The 15,342-nt window shown below is 62.0% G+C and overlaps 1 protein-coding gene across 5 annotated transcripts; it reads right to left on the reverse strand.

Moving 5' to 3' along the window:
• Positions 1-756: 756 nt before the first annotated feature.
• On the reverse strand, positions 757-13,678 carry ETV5 (ETS variant transcription factor 5). 5 transcript variants are annotated; one of them, XM_067002169.1, is made up of 14 exons: positions 13,537-13,678; positions 13,497-13,506; positions 12,838-12,974; positions 12,658-12,745; positions 12,458-12,505; positions 12,308-12,358; positions 7,265-7,394; positions 6,665-6,934; positions 5,005-5,264; positions 4,347-4,406; positions 3,536-3,604; positions 3,167-3,336; positions 2,624-2,725; positions 757-2,484 (listed from the first exon to the last, which is right to left on the reverse strand). In XM_067002169.1, the coding sequence occupies exons 3-14, from the start codon at positions 12,880-12,882 to the stop codon at positions 2,263-2,265; spliced, it is 1,515 nt and encodes a 504-aa protein (XP_066858270.1). In that variant the 5' UTR covers positions 12,883-12,974; positions 13,497-13,506; positions 13,537-13,678; the 3' UTR covers positions 757-2,262. The 5 variants fall into 5 exon arrangements, with proteins under 5 accessions (XP_066858270.1, XP_066858269.1, XP_066858268.1 ...); XM_067002168.1 differs by having other exon boundaries at positions 7,265-7,391; positions 13,497-13,650; XM_067002167.1 differs by having other exon boundaries at positions 13,497-13,650.
• Between the last annotated feature and the right edge of the window lie 1,664 nt (positions 13,679-15,342).

Here is a 15,342-nt window from a genome sequence, read left to right on the forward strand (position 1 = left end):
CAAGGCTGGTGCCACGGGGCTCTCCAGGCAGCATGAGGAGGTGCCTTCAGGGACTAAGCAGCCCATTTAACTCAGTGGAAGGCTTCGTGCAGGTTGCATTGGTTTCGCTGGCTAACTTTGGTCAGCTCAGGGCCACCTCAGCCAGCGGTGGGAGACGTGGCTTTATGCATGGATGACGCGGGGGAGGCATCGTGCCCTGCAGCACCCACGCAAACCACAAATCCCGGTCCTCGGGTGACAAACAAGAGGCCTCAGGTTTGATTTACATGGAGCAGCTTACTCAGCTTGCCAGCTGCTAAAAGCCCAAGGAGAAGCACAGAGAGCTGTACTCCTGCTCCTGGTGCCCTTGGTGGGGTCTCAGGTTTCCGGGTGTGAGCAAAGGGGACAGACACTGCCCTACCTCCCCTGTGGCAGTGCTCAGGAGCAGGCTGTATTAAATCAGTGCCCACAGTGGAGAAACTGGCCTAGCTCAAGCAGATCCCCTAGCTGGACATGGCTTTGTGAAGGTGCTATGAGCCCTGGAGATGAGGATGGGGCAGGAGAGCCAGGAACGGGGGCTTCAGCCCTCATCCCCTGTGCACCTCCAAGTGGTCCCAGGGGCCTCACACACAGCCCCCACATGTGACTTCCTCAAAAGCAGGTGGAGAAGCCCACCCATCCTCTTCCCCCCTCCCTGGGAAGCCCCAGTCCTCCCAGCAGTGGTGGCCCTGCCACCAGCCCACGGCGCATACCAAGCGCAGCCCTGGCAAACAGGAGGAACAGAAAGCAAGATCCTTTATTGTACACAGTACAGAACGTAATGCAGCTTTGCAGGAGATACATAGCCCTGCTCAAGTAAAGGTTATTTAAAATCAGTCCTCAGATTAACCCCTTCCTGCACCGTAGACCTGCCACACTGAGCAAATGCTTACAGCTGTCCCCAAGGTGCGGTTCCTGCGATCCAATGTTTCCCGATGGCACGGGCCACTTGTACATCACAGGGATAGCAACCAAGCCTACCGGGAGTTAATCTTCATACTTCCCCGAAAAAAAAAAAAAAAAGAATGATTCAGTCCAAAAAAAAAAAATCCAAAGCTAACTAAGGAGGAGAAAAAAATTCCTATACAGCATTTACAACAAAAACATGTAGCTGGTGGGGTTACGTGTATATGAGAGGTGGAGGAGTGTGGGGAGCTGCATTGGGTAGGGGGGGACCACAGCCCAGCCCCACTGTGCTCAGAAGGGAACGAGGCTGAGCTCTTGCCCTTTCAGTCTTGGACCCCCCAGGAGCAAGGACTCAAGCAGTGAAATGGAGTGGACCAGAAACTTCAGTGCCATGGGGGCACGTGCACAGCTGGGGGCAGCCGGGGTAGCTCCCCATGCACTGCCAGCTGCCCCAGGGCACAGCAGCAGGGCTGCAGAAAATAGCTTTGCCTTAAAATACAAAAAAAATCTACAGAAAAAAAAGTTTAGAAATTCTTTTTTTTTCCTAAAACATTCCAAAAAAAAAAAAAAAAAAGGGAGGAAGATAGTGTCATGGTCTCCTCCTCTGAAATTAAACCCATCGCACAGAGCCTGAGCTGGGGAAGAAAATTGAGGGGGGACACGGGAAGGAGGGGGGGCAGGCTAAGGGACTGTTACATTGGAGAGCAACACTCGAGGGGAATGAGGTGGGGCGGGGAGGTGTTGTCCAGGAAGAAGGCAGAAGGCTGCTCCAGCTCGGGGTGGGACACCATGCACATCAGCCCTGGGGCACGGGCACGGTGCGCCCCCGGCCCGAGCCCCCCCAGACACCCCTCGCCTGTGCAAATCGAAGCCCTTTCCAACACACAAGGCAGCTACGCATATTGTGATCGATGCAAAGCAGATTGTCGTGACAATTCGCTACACAGTCACACCGTCTAGACCAGTCTCACGGGCGCTGCTGAAGCCATCGGCCGTCGCTTGCTCATGAGAAACGTGGCCTGAGTCAGAGACCTGGTGTTTAGCTCCCCTCTCCCCAAAACACCTCTGGGATGCCTGGCGGGAGGTGCCAGCCACGGGCAGTCCTACGCACTAGCCCTTGGACAGTAAGGTTGTGGACTCAGCGCTGACACACACCGGGGCTTTTAGGTTCCTCCAATTGCGCTTACAGGTAAAGGCCAGTTTGTGTGTGTGCACACGCGTTTCATCTCCTTTTTTTTTTTTATATAAGAAATGGCAAAAAGTATTCTTTACAAAACCATTGCCCTTATTTGCCCAAACCGGAGGTGCTAGTGCTCATCGCTGTGCCGGCCGGCCAAGTCAGTAGGCGAAGCCCTCCGCGTAGGGAAGGCCGCCGCAGTGATCCACCTCCAGGAGGTACGCGGGGCTGTCCTCGAAGTGCGTCAGCGGCAGCGTGTCCTCCTCGTTCACGTGGCAGTCGGACTCCGCTTTCAGGAAGGGGCGCTGATTGTCGGGGTAGGCCATAGAGAAGAGGGCGTCGGGGTCGCACACGAACTTGTAGACATACCGCTCGCCAGCCACCTGCAAGCAGAACGAGCGTCAGAGGCCAGGAACGAGAGGCTGGGCCAGGCCGGTACTGGCATTGCCCCTCCTGTGGCAGGCCAGGACAGGGGGGTGATGCTGGGGACGGCCACCCCCGGGTGGGCACGGGGCCACTTGCCTTCTGCATGATGCCCTTCTCGTAGTAGTAGCGCAGGGAGCGGCTCAGCTTGTCGTAGTTCATGGCCGGACGGTTCTTCTGGATACCCCAGCGCCGCGCCACCTGGAGAGCGAAAGGCCGCAGCCGTGACAGCTCCAGGCCGTGTCTGGGCACAGGTCCCCCCCAAAAGCCGAACCCCACAGGCTCTGCCCGCCCCAGGACGCTGCTCAGGGCCCGGAGCCAGGGCACAGCCTCACCCTGGCCCCTCTGAGCCCAGCCCGCAGGTGACAGACGCGAGGGGCACTCGGGCGGTTCCGGCTGCCACGACGCAGACGGCACAGAACCAGAGGCCAAATCAAAAGACGTTTGACTGGGGGGAGCCTGCCAGAAAAACTGCTTCACCACCACAATTTCCATGCACGGCGTAACAGACATTACGGGTAATTACCCACAGCGTGCGGCTCGGTGCCGCAGCTGCTTTCAATTGCTTCCCAAACAGCTTCTTCCTCTGCATCACCCGGGGGCGGGGAAGGGGCTGCCCCCCACCCCCCACACGCCCCATACCTCCTCGGGCTCGATCAGCTTGAACTCCATGCCGCGGCCGGTCCAGGCGATGAAGTGAGCGTTGGCGGGGTCATCCAGGAGCGTGACGAGGAACTGCCAGAGCTGCAGGGACCCCCGCCGCTGGTAGGGAGGGCCCTCGCGGTACAGGGTGGGCTCCTGCTTCACCTTACCTGCCCACAGCGAGACGGCTGGCTCAGCCCCGGGACACGGGGACACGCTCAGCCCCACAGGCACGACCGGGCCGGGGGGCTGGGAGAGGCACTGCCAGGGCACAGCAGTGACGCTGAGCGGCCTCTGCACCCAGCGGCTCCTGTGTGGGCACCCCTGGGTGCGGAGCCTGCCCCCGCCACCCCTTGGCTGGCTGCTTACCCTCCAGTCTCTCCGGTACCACACACGTGTCATCGAAGTACAATCGTGTGTCCTTTTCATACGAAAATCCTAGGGGAAAGAGCCCTCCCATTAGCATGGGGCCCCTGCCCCATCCTCACGACACCTGGCTGGGCCCAAGCCAGCTCAGAGACCCGGCGTCCCAGGGCTGGGAGCTGCCCCCTCCGCGGTTATTTCTGGCCACGCCGTCGGCTTCGTTGCCATGTCCGGCTAGCTGAGCGCAGCACAGATCTGTCCTCCCCTAACCCCAAGGAGCTGGAATAACCAAAACCCTCTTAGCAGCTATATTGGGCATGTTATCCCGGATTACACGGGGCGGCGCGTTGCTGCCATGCCCTCACAGCGCACTCCCGGTGCCAGGGCGCGAGGTGGATCATGTCCCTCACAGGTGACATGGTGCTCCCGGTATTTTTGGGGTGTCCCGTGGCTCTGCCAGACCTGATTGGGTGGTGGGAGAGGAACCACGGGGTCTGCCAGCACTGCTGGGGACCTGTCCTTAGCTACTGGGTGGCCACGAACCTTTCTCAGCTCTGAATCAGCCCCGGAGACAGAGCCCATGCTTGGCCTGCACCAGGGGATGCAACAGAACGCGGCCCCCAGGAGCCGAGCGAGCCCTCACCCCACTCCCATCCCTGCCTGTGGGGAGGGGCTTGGCACAAGGAAAACCCGAAAACCCTGGGCACAGAGAGACCCTGCCAAGGCCCTTGCAAGGGACAGGATGGAGGGATGGGGAGGGACACGGCGATGTGACCCATCCCGAAGTTCTCAGCCCCGAGCCAGGAGGCACACTCACCGTCATGGCTGCTGGGGAAGATGCCCCCCCTCATGTACGAGGACTGGCAGTTAGGCACTTCTGCAAGGGAGGAAAAGGCAGTGGTAAGCCTCACAGCACCTTCTCTCCTGGGCATCTTGTCCCTCCCCAGACTGCCTTGTGCCACCTCATGCCTATCTTTGGGGAGAAACCGGTATAATTTACAGGGGCGGGGGGCACTTGAGCAACCATGGGTGACACAGTCCACATCAGCGCACGTTTCCACCAAATTATTTGGGGCACGTGCTAAGGGAGGCAGCAAGAGCCCATGAGCAGCGCAAGGTTTCTGGCTGCCTCCCTCCCCTGCCATCTGCTCGGCTGCACCGAACCACCTCCCGCCAGCCTGAGGTCACAGTATTTTTAGGCCCTAAGGCGCTTAGAGGATTTTCCGTGATGCTCGTGGGGTTCAGCACCAGCCACCAGAAACTGCAGCAGGGTGGGCACAGGCCCTGGGGACAACCCCCTGCTGCAGCACGGAGCGCACAGTCACAGCGTGCAGCATTTGGGGAATGCCTGCATCGCCCCCTCCCTTTTAAAGAAAAGAGGGGGAAAAATAAAAAAGACAACCCTACAGCACTGCTGTTCCCTGCCTGCATGGCGCACAGATCCAACGTCACAGCCCGACCCACTTGCCACCCACCTGAGTCGATGCAGTAGTCCCTGGGCTCCTGCTTGATGCCCATGGGGGACTGGAAGCTGTGCCCGGGGGGGGCAGGCAGGCTGGGGCCAGCGTGCTCATAGAGCGGGTCGTGGTACTCCTGCTTGAATCCCTGAGCGGGGTGGGGGGTGGCAGGGCCGACGGGCTCCGACAGCTGCCGGTGGTAGACGGGGCGGCCGTCCCCAGGGACGGCGGGCTGCGGTGGGAAGGGGTGGCAGGGCTCAGACATCTGCCTCTGAAACCTGGGGGGGAAAAGGGACACGGCATCACAGAGGGGTGGCGGCGGGCACCACAGGGGCACCTGGGGTGCGTGGGGCAGCTGCTGATGGCTCGGCCAGTGGGACACCCGTCTGGGACGGGGGCATCACGCAGCAGTGCCATGGGTTCCCCAGCCGAGGGATGGGGACCCTCAGCTGGGTGAGCAGGAAGGCGCAGGGGCCACCCCCAACACACAGAGCACCCCTCAGATAACGTGACGGACCGACAGGATGCTTGGATAAAAGCACGGGAAACAAAAACAAACCCCCGTTAATTAGAAATAAACCCAGCCTGGAGGCAGTGGGGCGGCACCACGGTGAGGCAGAGCCGCGCGGGGCCCGAGGACGCTGCAGCCATGCAGGCTCTTATGCAAAGCCAAATCCCCTGCGCAGCGCCGCAGAGCCAGCTGGCCGCTAATCTGCTGGGATTAAACCTCACGCGGGGCGGTGGGAGCACTATTTTCAGCCAGAGGCACCGGTGCCCTCCGCCCAGGCTCTGTGCTACCACGGGGTACGGGACCATCCCGAGGGGGTGCTGCTGCCGCGTCCCCTGCCCGGCCCAGCACCTTGAAAGGCGATCTCCGCGCGCCCGGTCCTTTCGGGGCCGCCGCACGCCATTTGGCTTTGTAACCAGATCCCCCCCAGCTGACGGGCTGGGATTACTCCATTTCCGACCCGCGTCCCCCTGCCCTTCCTGAGTGAAACCCAAGCCCCGTGATGGTATGGCGCTTCCAGATGGGTCACGGCCAGCCCCCCGCATAGCTCGAAGGTCGCCCGGAGCCGAGCTCCGTGCCGGGGCCAGCTGCTGCCCCCCTTTGCTTGGGGAGGGATGCGCGTCCTGGGCGCCCACTGCGTGCCCCAAGGGGACACCCCGATGGCGCTGCCACAGGATGAAGCCAGAGCTTGATGAGGAAGGGAGAAGCAGGGTGTCTCCCTTGCAGCCTCTAAATCCTCCTCTCCCCTCTCCAAATCACCCCAAGGGCAACATGACACCCGTCCTGCAGCTGGCTGATGAGGGTGAGGGGCCACAGTGCCAGCCAGGGTGGGAGCAAGAATTAAAAGAAATCCCCTGCACCAAGATGGCACCCAAAATCCTAATATGGCTCAGCACGCCGAGCCAGCCAGTCCACCGGGGGGCCAGGAGGTCTCAGCAGGAGGATTCACAACCTGTGCCCTGGGCTGCTGGTGCAGCAGCTCTTTGCTCTTCAGCCACATCCCAGTGCGGAGCACCTCGCACACACTGCACCAGCGCGACGGCTGTACCCCAGCCCCGTGGCACCGGTTCCTAGGAGCCCCAAAACACTGCAACCCCAGCAAAGTGCAAGGGGACGAGGGGACGAGTGCCCCGCCTCCCCCCCCACAGCTGGAAGGCCGCCGATCCTTACCTGTGCTCTGCGGGGTATTGGTTTTCCGACATCATCTTTGGCATGTGCATGGGCTGGTGAGGCGGCCGCGGCACCGCAAAGGTTTGCTGCCTCTGCTCGTGCAGCTGGCGCGGGGCGGGCACAGCGCTGCGGAGCGGGGCCGCTGGGGCGCCATGGGCAGCCGCCTGCACCGCCGGGGCCGGCAGGGAGGATCCTGGCTGCGTAGGGGACACCGGCGTGGCGGGCGGCGTTAATGGCTTGAACCCAGCGGGGGGCTTCCTGTCGTAGGCACTGCAGGGGGCAAGAGGGGGCGGTGACGATGGTGCTGGTGGCTCCAAGATAAAGCTAACGCGGCCGGATGGGTGGCATCCCCGAGGGAACCGCAGTACAGCCCTCACCCTCCCAGCACCCATAGCTTGACCACCCACAAGGGGCTCCCCCTCTGTTCTCAGTGCCACAGGGGTCCCCAAATTCCTGCCAGCTCCAGAGCGGACATCCAGTGCTGTGGGGGGCACACGCTGATGGGATGCTCCCTGCCACCCGGCCCCATCTGCTGGGCTTCTGAGAGGGTGCCAGAAGCAGCCTGTGCTGCCTGGAGGGGTTTCGCCTCCGGCGACCTACCAGCAGTTGTAGAGGCACTTGTCTCCATAGCTGGCACAGAGAGCCTGCTCGTGGCTGCAGGCCGACAGCTCCGAGGAAGGGCTGTGCAGCTCCCGCTTGATCTTGGCCGGAGGTGGGGCGTGCAGGACTACTGGAACGAGAGAGAGGAGGAGGAGGAGGAAGAGGAGGAGGACAAGGTCACCGTGTGTTCCCGGCCCTGGCTCCACCGCCACGGATTCTGACCCAGCGCGGGAGCAGGCGATGGGTGCTGCCAGCCCTGGGGAGCATCCTCTTGGGTGCTGGGGGTTCAGGTGGCGATGCCCCCCTGAGGCAGCACAGCCCCGGGGCCGGGAGCATCAGACAACCACAACAGGCTGGAGGCCCTGCAGGTCCGTCCTCCTGGCCCATATGTGCCAGCAGACCAAGCCATGATGGCAGGGAGGGCAGAGGTGCCGCCAGCACACAAACCCCACAGCAAGGGCATCCGGACCCAAACCCCTCCCGCGAGGGGCGATGAGCCTGGCAGAGCAGCGTCACGCTGCCCTCTGCCCGTCCCCTCAGCCGCTGCACACTGTGTCTGCAACGAGCACAAGCTTTGTTCCCACCGGCACCTTCGGTAGCTCCATGGTTTGAGTGGGAGATGCAGGCAGGGAAAGCTGGCACAAGCTCTCTTGGCTCCAAACTAGCGGGGCAGAGCTGTGGCGAGGAGCGGCAAGCAGCCAGCTGGCAGCCCCACATCTCCTGGGCGCAGCCTCGTCACCAAGGGGACACAGCCCGGGACCACCAGGGGACAGGGGAGGAGAGACATGGTGTTACGAGTCCGAGGGGCAAATGGGCTGTTAAACTCCAAGACATCCACTCCCACAGCACCGCCAGGCCCGCTCCCTATATATACGCTTTTTAAATGGGGCAATATATGCTTAACCTCTTTAATCTAAAATCGGACACTCTAGGAAAGGGAAAGCGTGGCCGAGATCTTTACCTAAACCATGCCTGAACCGGAGAGCCAAGACCAATCGGAAGTAGAGTATTAGCTTCGTGAGAAGTCTAAACACAGCCCAGTTACGCCAGAGAGGAGCGAATAGCTCCAGGACAACTGTTCACAGCTTGCCAGGTAATTAGCTGCTCCCCTAATTTGTCAAAACCTTTAAAGAGCTGCTGATCCCCCCCAGCCCCCCCCCAAGCAGCCCAGCACAGCTGGTACCAAGGGCATAAAAAACTCCAGGGAGTATTTGAAACACGAAGCCCAGGCTGAGCAAGCACAGCCCCTGCGCTCCCTGGAACCCCCCCCGGGAGACAGATTTTTCCCCCCCCAGCCCCTCCCCAGGAGCGAGGCCGGGCTGCTCCCGAGCATTTCCAGTGTTAGCGGGGGCCAGCGCAGAGGCTGCGAAGCCCAGGCACCCCGCGAGGCACGGGAAAGCAGAGGGGAAACTTGCTTTGGAAGGGCTCCAGCCGCCTATCGCGGGCATGTTTCTCCCTAACAGTCTCCGTGTTGTTCGAGCAGGGTTGTTTTTCCGCCAGCCGCACAATGGGGTCTGGTTATTCATTGAAGAAAAAAAAAAAAAAAAAAACCTCTCCGAGCGGGCACCACCCTCCATTCACAAACAATTTGGAGCGCTCCATTCATGCGGTTGGGGAAAAAAAAAAAAAAGACAGAAAGAAAGAAAAATTTCCCCAGAGCTTAGCGCTGCCATTCAAGAAAAGGGAAACGATCCTTCAGATCATAACAGAGACCAGCTGGCTGCGCCGCGCAGCCCGGACTTTGTGCAACGTTTGGATTCCTTACACAAACACCGCGGGGCTGGCTCGCGCTCCTCACCACGCTGCCTTTCCGCCAAGTTCATTCAAAGCCCAGGCGATTGTGCAAGGCGCTGGGGCCGGAACGCCCTTCGGCGAGAGCGGGGAACGAGGAGAAAGACAAAATAAACGCGGGCGGCCGCTCGGGGAAAGCGTCACGCAGCCACGGCTCGCACCGAGCTGCCTTTGGGTCCCCGGCCCCGCCAGGCGCTGCTCTCCTGCCCCAGAGCCCAAGCAGCCCACGGGGTGTGGTATCTGAGTTTTGGTTCCCTGCTGGCAAGGAAGAACGTGCCGCGACTGACCTCGGTTTTCTGAGTGCCGAGTGGGAAAGGTACGCCCTGCGCCAGCACCCGGTGCCGCAAAGGCACGGCAGGAGCACAAGCGCTCTGAACCTCTTCGTTCCTCCGCTCCTCGCTGTAATTAAAAGCTAAAAAAGCTAACGGAGGGAGCGGCCCGGAGGTTCACCCATTCCGGGACCTGGCCACGTGGAGGGGACACCCCAAAGCTGTTTGGGGCTGCCAGGGCTCTGAGCCTTGAGCCCCGATTTGGATGGCAGGCGGTGAGCTTCGAGGACAGCAGCTCTGCTGCTGCTAGCACCCGCTGCCCACGGAGACGGGAAGTGACCGAAGCCCCACTCCCAGCACGGCCACCAGCTCGGGGACCTCGACACCCACTCCGGCCATCGCCGTGGGCACCGAGCTCTCCGCCAGCCCCCCTGTCCCACCGCGCCAGGCACCGCTGGAGCAGGACGCACCCAAGGTCACGCCAGGAGAGGAGCCAGAAATAGAAGCTGCGCTCCTGCTTTCCTTTGTTTAAACAATCCTTCCTCGGAAACAAGCCTCCTTCTTTAATTTCGGCGTGTACGAAAACCCATTCCACGCCCTGCTCACCACTTTAGCTACAAACCATCCCTGCAGGGGGACAAAAGTCCCCAGTGACCAACCTCTCCCCCCAGGAAAACTAGGGACACCCCTCAGGACCTTCACACCTTGCGTCTGCAGGGGAAAAAAAAAAAAAATAAAGCCTCTCAATGCTTGCTTTCCACAGCACAATCCTATCTCTCCCTGATTATTTTAACAACTGATCAAGATACTACACTATGCACATATTCTTCTCGCCAGGGCATGAGGACAAGGGACACAGGACAGAGGACAAGGGACACAGGCTGTGTTAGCCTGCATGCCAGCCCCTACCTACACCTGGCCAGGGAGGTGGGTGGCACGCACAGCTTGTTCATCCTTGCAGGAGGATCTGCTTCTCCAGCGCTGTGCCTATCCCCACCAGGGAAATTGCCCCACCAGGAACGGGAGCTGCCCCTCCACCTGGATGCCCCAGAACCCAAAGGGCAGCTCTGGGGAGTCCCTTATCTCCTGGGTGGCTTAAAAAGCACCAAATCCAGCCTCTCGCGGCTCCACCAAGGGCACCGAAGGCAACACACACTTTATTCAGAGGAGCCCTGCTTTCCCCGTCCCCATGGACATGCTTTTTTCCCCAGCACAAGGGGCTGCAGGCGACGATGTGCTGCCTGCCACCCGTGCGTGCGTTGGTGCCAAACCCCAGCTCCGAGCCCGTTCCTGCAGAAAGCCCCAACCTGCGAGCAGGCAGCCAGCGCGCTACGTGGGGGTTCGGCAGGGCGAGAGCAGTGCTGCAGCTCGGAGCGCCGCCGGTACCTGGCCCAGCACACGTGGGCCATAGGCTCAGAGCTGAGCGGGACCTGTCCCTCGCGGTCACCCCCTGAGCTGCAGCGCTGGTCGGGGACTCGACGGAGGAGCTGGGCTCCCTGTCTTGCAGGCAGAGCACCACCATGCCCCCCAGGAGCTGCTGCCGAGCCCCACAAGCCTGTGTGCAGGAGCACTCAGCCGAAGTCCCCCGGCCAAGCACTGGAGAAAAAATCCCCCAGCCCGACAGCGAGGGAAACCTCTGCTTTATCTCCCCAGGAGAGTTCAGGAAGGTTATCGGAGTGGGAAGTCACGCAGGGACATCGCCTTCCAAGCGACAACATCATTTCAACACCGGGGCTGCAGAGGCCGAGCAGGTTACAAGAACGTTTAAAAGCCTCGACCAAATGCTTTTTCCTCCCTGCATCGCCCAGAAAAGTTTGTCTCCTCTCTCTGAGCTCTTCAGGTTACAAGGAAACAAGAGACTGCCAAAAGGCACTGGAAACAGCTCCAGCTCTCCGAGCCGCCCTCCCACGCACGCTGCAGTTTGCACTGCTCCGAGCAAGAGCTGACGGGCTGCACCAGGATGTCAACAGCGAGCCGCGTTTCTGACTCCGGGCTTGCCTTTTATCTCAGGGGAGAAATGGGGGGTGGGGGGGGGAAGCGCATCTGAAACTTGGGCTGTCTGGAACAGTTTAATGGCAAGCTTCCCACTCAGAAGTAATCAAAGGGCAATAATTAACATGCGTTTACTGTAGTATAAGATACTCTGCTGCATGCTGTGACAAAGCTGGAATGAGAAATCTGTTCGACTGCAGGCTAAATTTGATTTCCTTTAAGTTCTGCGGCTGTCTGGTTCAGCAGCAGAAGGCAGCTAGGAACACTAGGCTGCTACTTCTGCTCCCCAGGTAACAACTGAACACATCCTGACCCCCCCCCAAGCCTTCAGTGCCAGGACTGTTGGCACCGAGCCTGCTGCAAGCCCAACACACCATTAACTGCACACCAGCCCCTGCCCTGGCCGCTGACTGGTTTGGGCAATGAACCACGACTAGGAAAAAGCTCGCTCTCTATTATGCAATTCAAGAGGGACTGCATTTTCACTGGCCTCCTTTTTTAAACGTGCTTGCTTGCCAGAGATTAATGCTGCTTAAAGCAGCTCAAGTTTCACCGCTCAGGTCTGCTCTTGCCAACAGCACTAGGCCAGGACTGCAAAAAGCTCCAGAAACTGCAGAGATTGTGGCTAACCAACAAGCCCAGCACGGGCTCTCCCATCCACTTGAAAAGGAAAAGCAGCATTTATAAGCAAATCAGCGTTACTAGGAACAAGCAGCGAGTCTCAGAGGAGCCCAGAGATCAGTTAGAGATATTTCCGTGCGGTTGGCTATAGTTTTCCCCGTTATGAGACGCAGGGCACTGCGAGCCTTGTCTTCACGAGCCCAAGCAGCACAGACACACACGTGCTTTCTCCCCAGAGGCAGAGAGCTTCAGGGTTTCAGATTCGGCAGCAGCCGCTCCCCAAGGAAGCGACCCCAAAGCAAGCGCGATGTTTTGCACAGGCAGCTCAACGCTTCCACCCCCGAGAACAAAAGCCGTAACCAGTACTTACAGTTGTCAGACTGGAAATCGGGGACAAATTGTTCGTCATCGGGGACCTGAGCTAAAAAAATAAAAAAATAAAGGTTTTATAGCACTTTCAGTTCTCAAAAAATGCTCGTGCAGAGATTTTACACGGCAAAAGGCGGAGGTGAAGACTTGCCTTCAGCTAGCCAGGCCTCTTGGAGCTGGCTGAGATCCTGGAAGAGCTCTGGAACAGAGTGAAAGACTTAGGCACTCGACAGAAAAATAAATAAAACGGCCGCTATTTGCGGAATTATCTCTCTAAGCCAACAAGCCCAAGGAGAGCTGTCTCGTAAGGACCCAGCGAGGGCACAGGGACCCGCGGGCAGCCCTGCTCACCTTCCGAGTCGTGGGCCAGGTCGGTCTCCAAAAACTTCCTTTTCCTGTCGGACCCCAGCCGGCCTCGGCCCTCCTCGGTGCACGACTTCTGCAAGGACGAGGGCGTGAGCAGCCCGGGGGGGCGGGGGGCAGCCACGGGAGCCCCCAGGGACCGGGGAGGGGGGCACGGGGCAAACTTACCCCGGGGCCCATGAAGGGAACCTGCTGGTCGTAGAAGCCATCCATGGTGCGGGGCAGGCGGACAGTGCCCCCGGCACGCTCAGCATCGACACCAGCCCGGGAAGGGGGCTCCCACCTGGGCTCCGGCAGGTGCGAGGCTGCGGGGTAAGGGGGGGGGGGGGGGCGGGAAGCGGAGATCTCAGGACCCGTCCCCGAGCTTTGCCGCCCCCAGGGCTGGCCGGGGGCCGGTGCGGGCCCGCCGTAGCCCCCCGCTGTGTGATGTCACCGGATTTCTATAGAGACGGCCGTGACATCACGCGCCGCGGGCAGGGCGGCCCCGAGCTCCCGTTGGCCCCGAGCTCCCGGCTCCGCCGCCGCCGCCGCTCCCCCGTTGGCCCCCCCCGGCCCCGCCGGTGCTCGGCGCTGCAGGGCCGCGCCGCAGCCGGGCCCGTTCCCACGCCGCCCCATTCATAAACTCCGCCCCCCCCCCTTCCTCCTCCTCCTCCTCCTCCTCCTCCTCCTCCTCCTCCTCCTCCTCCTCCTCCTCCCCCCCCCCCCGCCTCCTCCCCCTCCTCCCCTCGCTGGCGCGCGCCCCCCGCCATTCACCCCGCGCCATTCATAAACACCGCCCCCGCCCCGCGCCGGGCCCCGCGGAGCTGCACGGGCCGTCGTGGGCTCACCCGCTGCAGGCGGGGCCGGGGCCGGGGCCGGGGCCGGGGCCGGGGCCGGGGCCGGGGCCGGGGCCGGGGCCGGGATGAGCCTCGGGAAGCGCCACTCCTCGCCCGGGCACCGGGCACCGCGCTGCCGCTCTGCGCCGGCCCCCAGCCCCCGAGCGAGCGGCCCCCGCCGCGCCCCGCCCAGCGCCGCTTGTTTACCCTCGGCACCGCCCAATGGGGCGCCGCCGCCCCGGCCTCCTCGCCCGCCGATTGGCCGGAACGCGGCCGAGAGCCCGCCCCCGCGCCGCTCCCAGGGCCCCATTGAGGCCGGCGGGGTGGGAGGGGCGCGCGGCAGCCAATGGGCGCGGCGCGATTTGCGTGGCCCCGCCGAGGCCGTTTTTCATTCATAAAAAAATAGAAAGGGGGAAGGGGCCGGCGGGCGGGGCGGGGGCAGCTCGGCGCTTAAAGGGGCCGCCGCCTGCCCTGGGGGGGCCGAAGGGGGGCACTGGGGGGGGGTGGGACGGCCCGGGGGCCGGGGCCGGGGTGCCCGTACCTCGTGGCTGAGCACCTGCCGCAGAGCCCTGCAGTTGGGTGGGCTGCAGGCCTCACGCTGCGTGTGCGTCCCTGTGCTGGTGGGGGTGCTCTGCGGGGGGGCTCTCCCTGCAGGAGGGGTCTCCCTACCAGCCCCCTCCCCTCAGCCTGGCCTGAGCCGATCCGAGTGCCCGCTTGTGCTTTTTTTTTCCCGTCCAGGCAGCCTGCAGCCGAGGCTGCCTTTGAGAGGGAGCCTTTGGAGGGGCCCGTGGGAAGCAATTCCCACCTGGGTGGGCTCTGGGGCCGTGGGAAGGGCAGAGCAGGGGCACCCGGGAGAGAAGGCTTCTCTGCAAGTGGGTCAAAACCCCCTTTGCCAAACAGACGGGGGACCTGCAGCCCTCAGACAGCCCTCCTAGGATTGCCAGGGGCTCGGAGGTCTGGCCGCCAGCTCAGGACAGAGCCATGCAGCCATGGGTTGCCCGTATCCCCACCGCAGCATTTCCTGGCCGGGTGCCTCAGTTTCCCCATCTCTACGCAGCCGTTTGCACAGCAATCTGCTGCCACGCTCCAGGACCCCTGACCTGTGCGAGGGTCCGCTGTTGTTGCAGAGCAAGACTGAGACAATCCCCTGTTGGGAAGGGTAAATGGAGGGAGAGCTCAGCAGTTGCCGTCCCTCTCGGACTGGGGAGGAGTGGGGCCTCCTGCCTGCATCCCAGCAGGGTGCCTGGACCTTTGGGAGCCTCTCCGCACGGCCTGGCCCTGGCCACTTGGAAATCCTCAGGGGGTCATGGGGTTGCGGGTGCCCCGGCACGGCTGCCCAGCACATCTTAGGAATTTTCCTGTGGCTGTTGGCATAGTGGGGAGCTTCTGGAATCCTCCAGGGCCACCACTGCTCCCCAGGGATGATGCTGGGAGCTGCAGGCGCTTCGTCTCTTCGCCGTGCCCTGCGTGGAACAGGGGAGCCGCCACGGTGCCCCAGCAGCGAGGTGCCTGCGTGCTGGGGACACGCGTGGGGGGTGCTCCCGGGGGGCTCTGCAGGAGCCGGCGCTCTCACGTTCCCCCCGCGTGTGGGCAAGAAGGATTCAATCACCGCCGGTAAAATCAGCAGCTGACGTGCAGTCGGGCAGGCGATGAAAGCACGGGCAGGCAGCACGCTGTGCTGCTGGGGATGAGCTGGGTCGCAGGCAGACGTGGGCAGAACTGGGACCCCCGGCAGCCCAGGTGGCTGCTGCAGAGGAGGGGGGAGCACCCTGGGGGCCCACCTGGCCCTGCCCTTCCCTCCAGGCTGCACCCGAGCAGGGCCAGGTGCCAGGGTGCCCTGGGGTCTCCTCGTGGTGCC

The sequence above is a fragment of the Anser cygnoides genome, chromosome 9, assembly GCF_040182565.1.
Source record: "Anser cygnoides isolate HZ-2024a breed goose chromosome 9, Taihu_goose_T2T_genome, whole genome shotgun sequence".
Lineage (NCBI taxonomy): Eukaryota > Metazoa > Chordata > Aves > Anseriformes > Anatidae > Anser > Anser cygnoides.

Coding starts and splice junctions, on each gene's coding strand:
- ETV5 (XM_067002169.1), bottom strand. CDS start 12,882: ATGGATGGCTTCTACGACCAGCAGGTTCCCTTCATGGGCCCCGGG. Junction 12,359..12,457: donor AGAGGCCTGGCTAGCTGAAG/GCAAGTCTTCAC, acceptor TTATTTTTTTAG/CTCAGGTCCCCGATGACGAA. Junction 4,407..5,004: donor GGACTACTGCATCGACTCAG/GTGGGTGGCAAG, acceptor CCTCCCTTGCAG/AAGTGCCTAACTGCCAGTCC.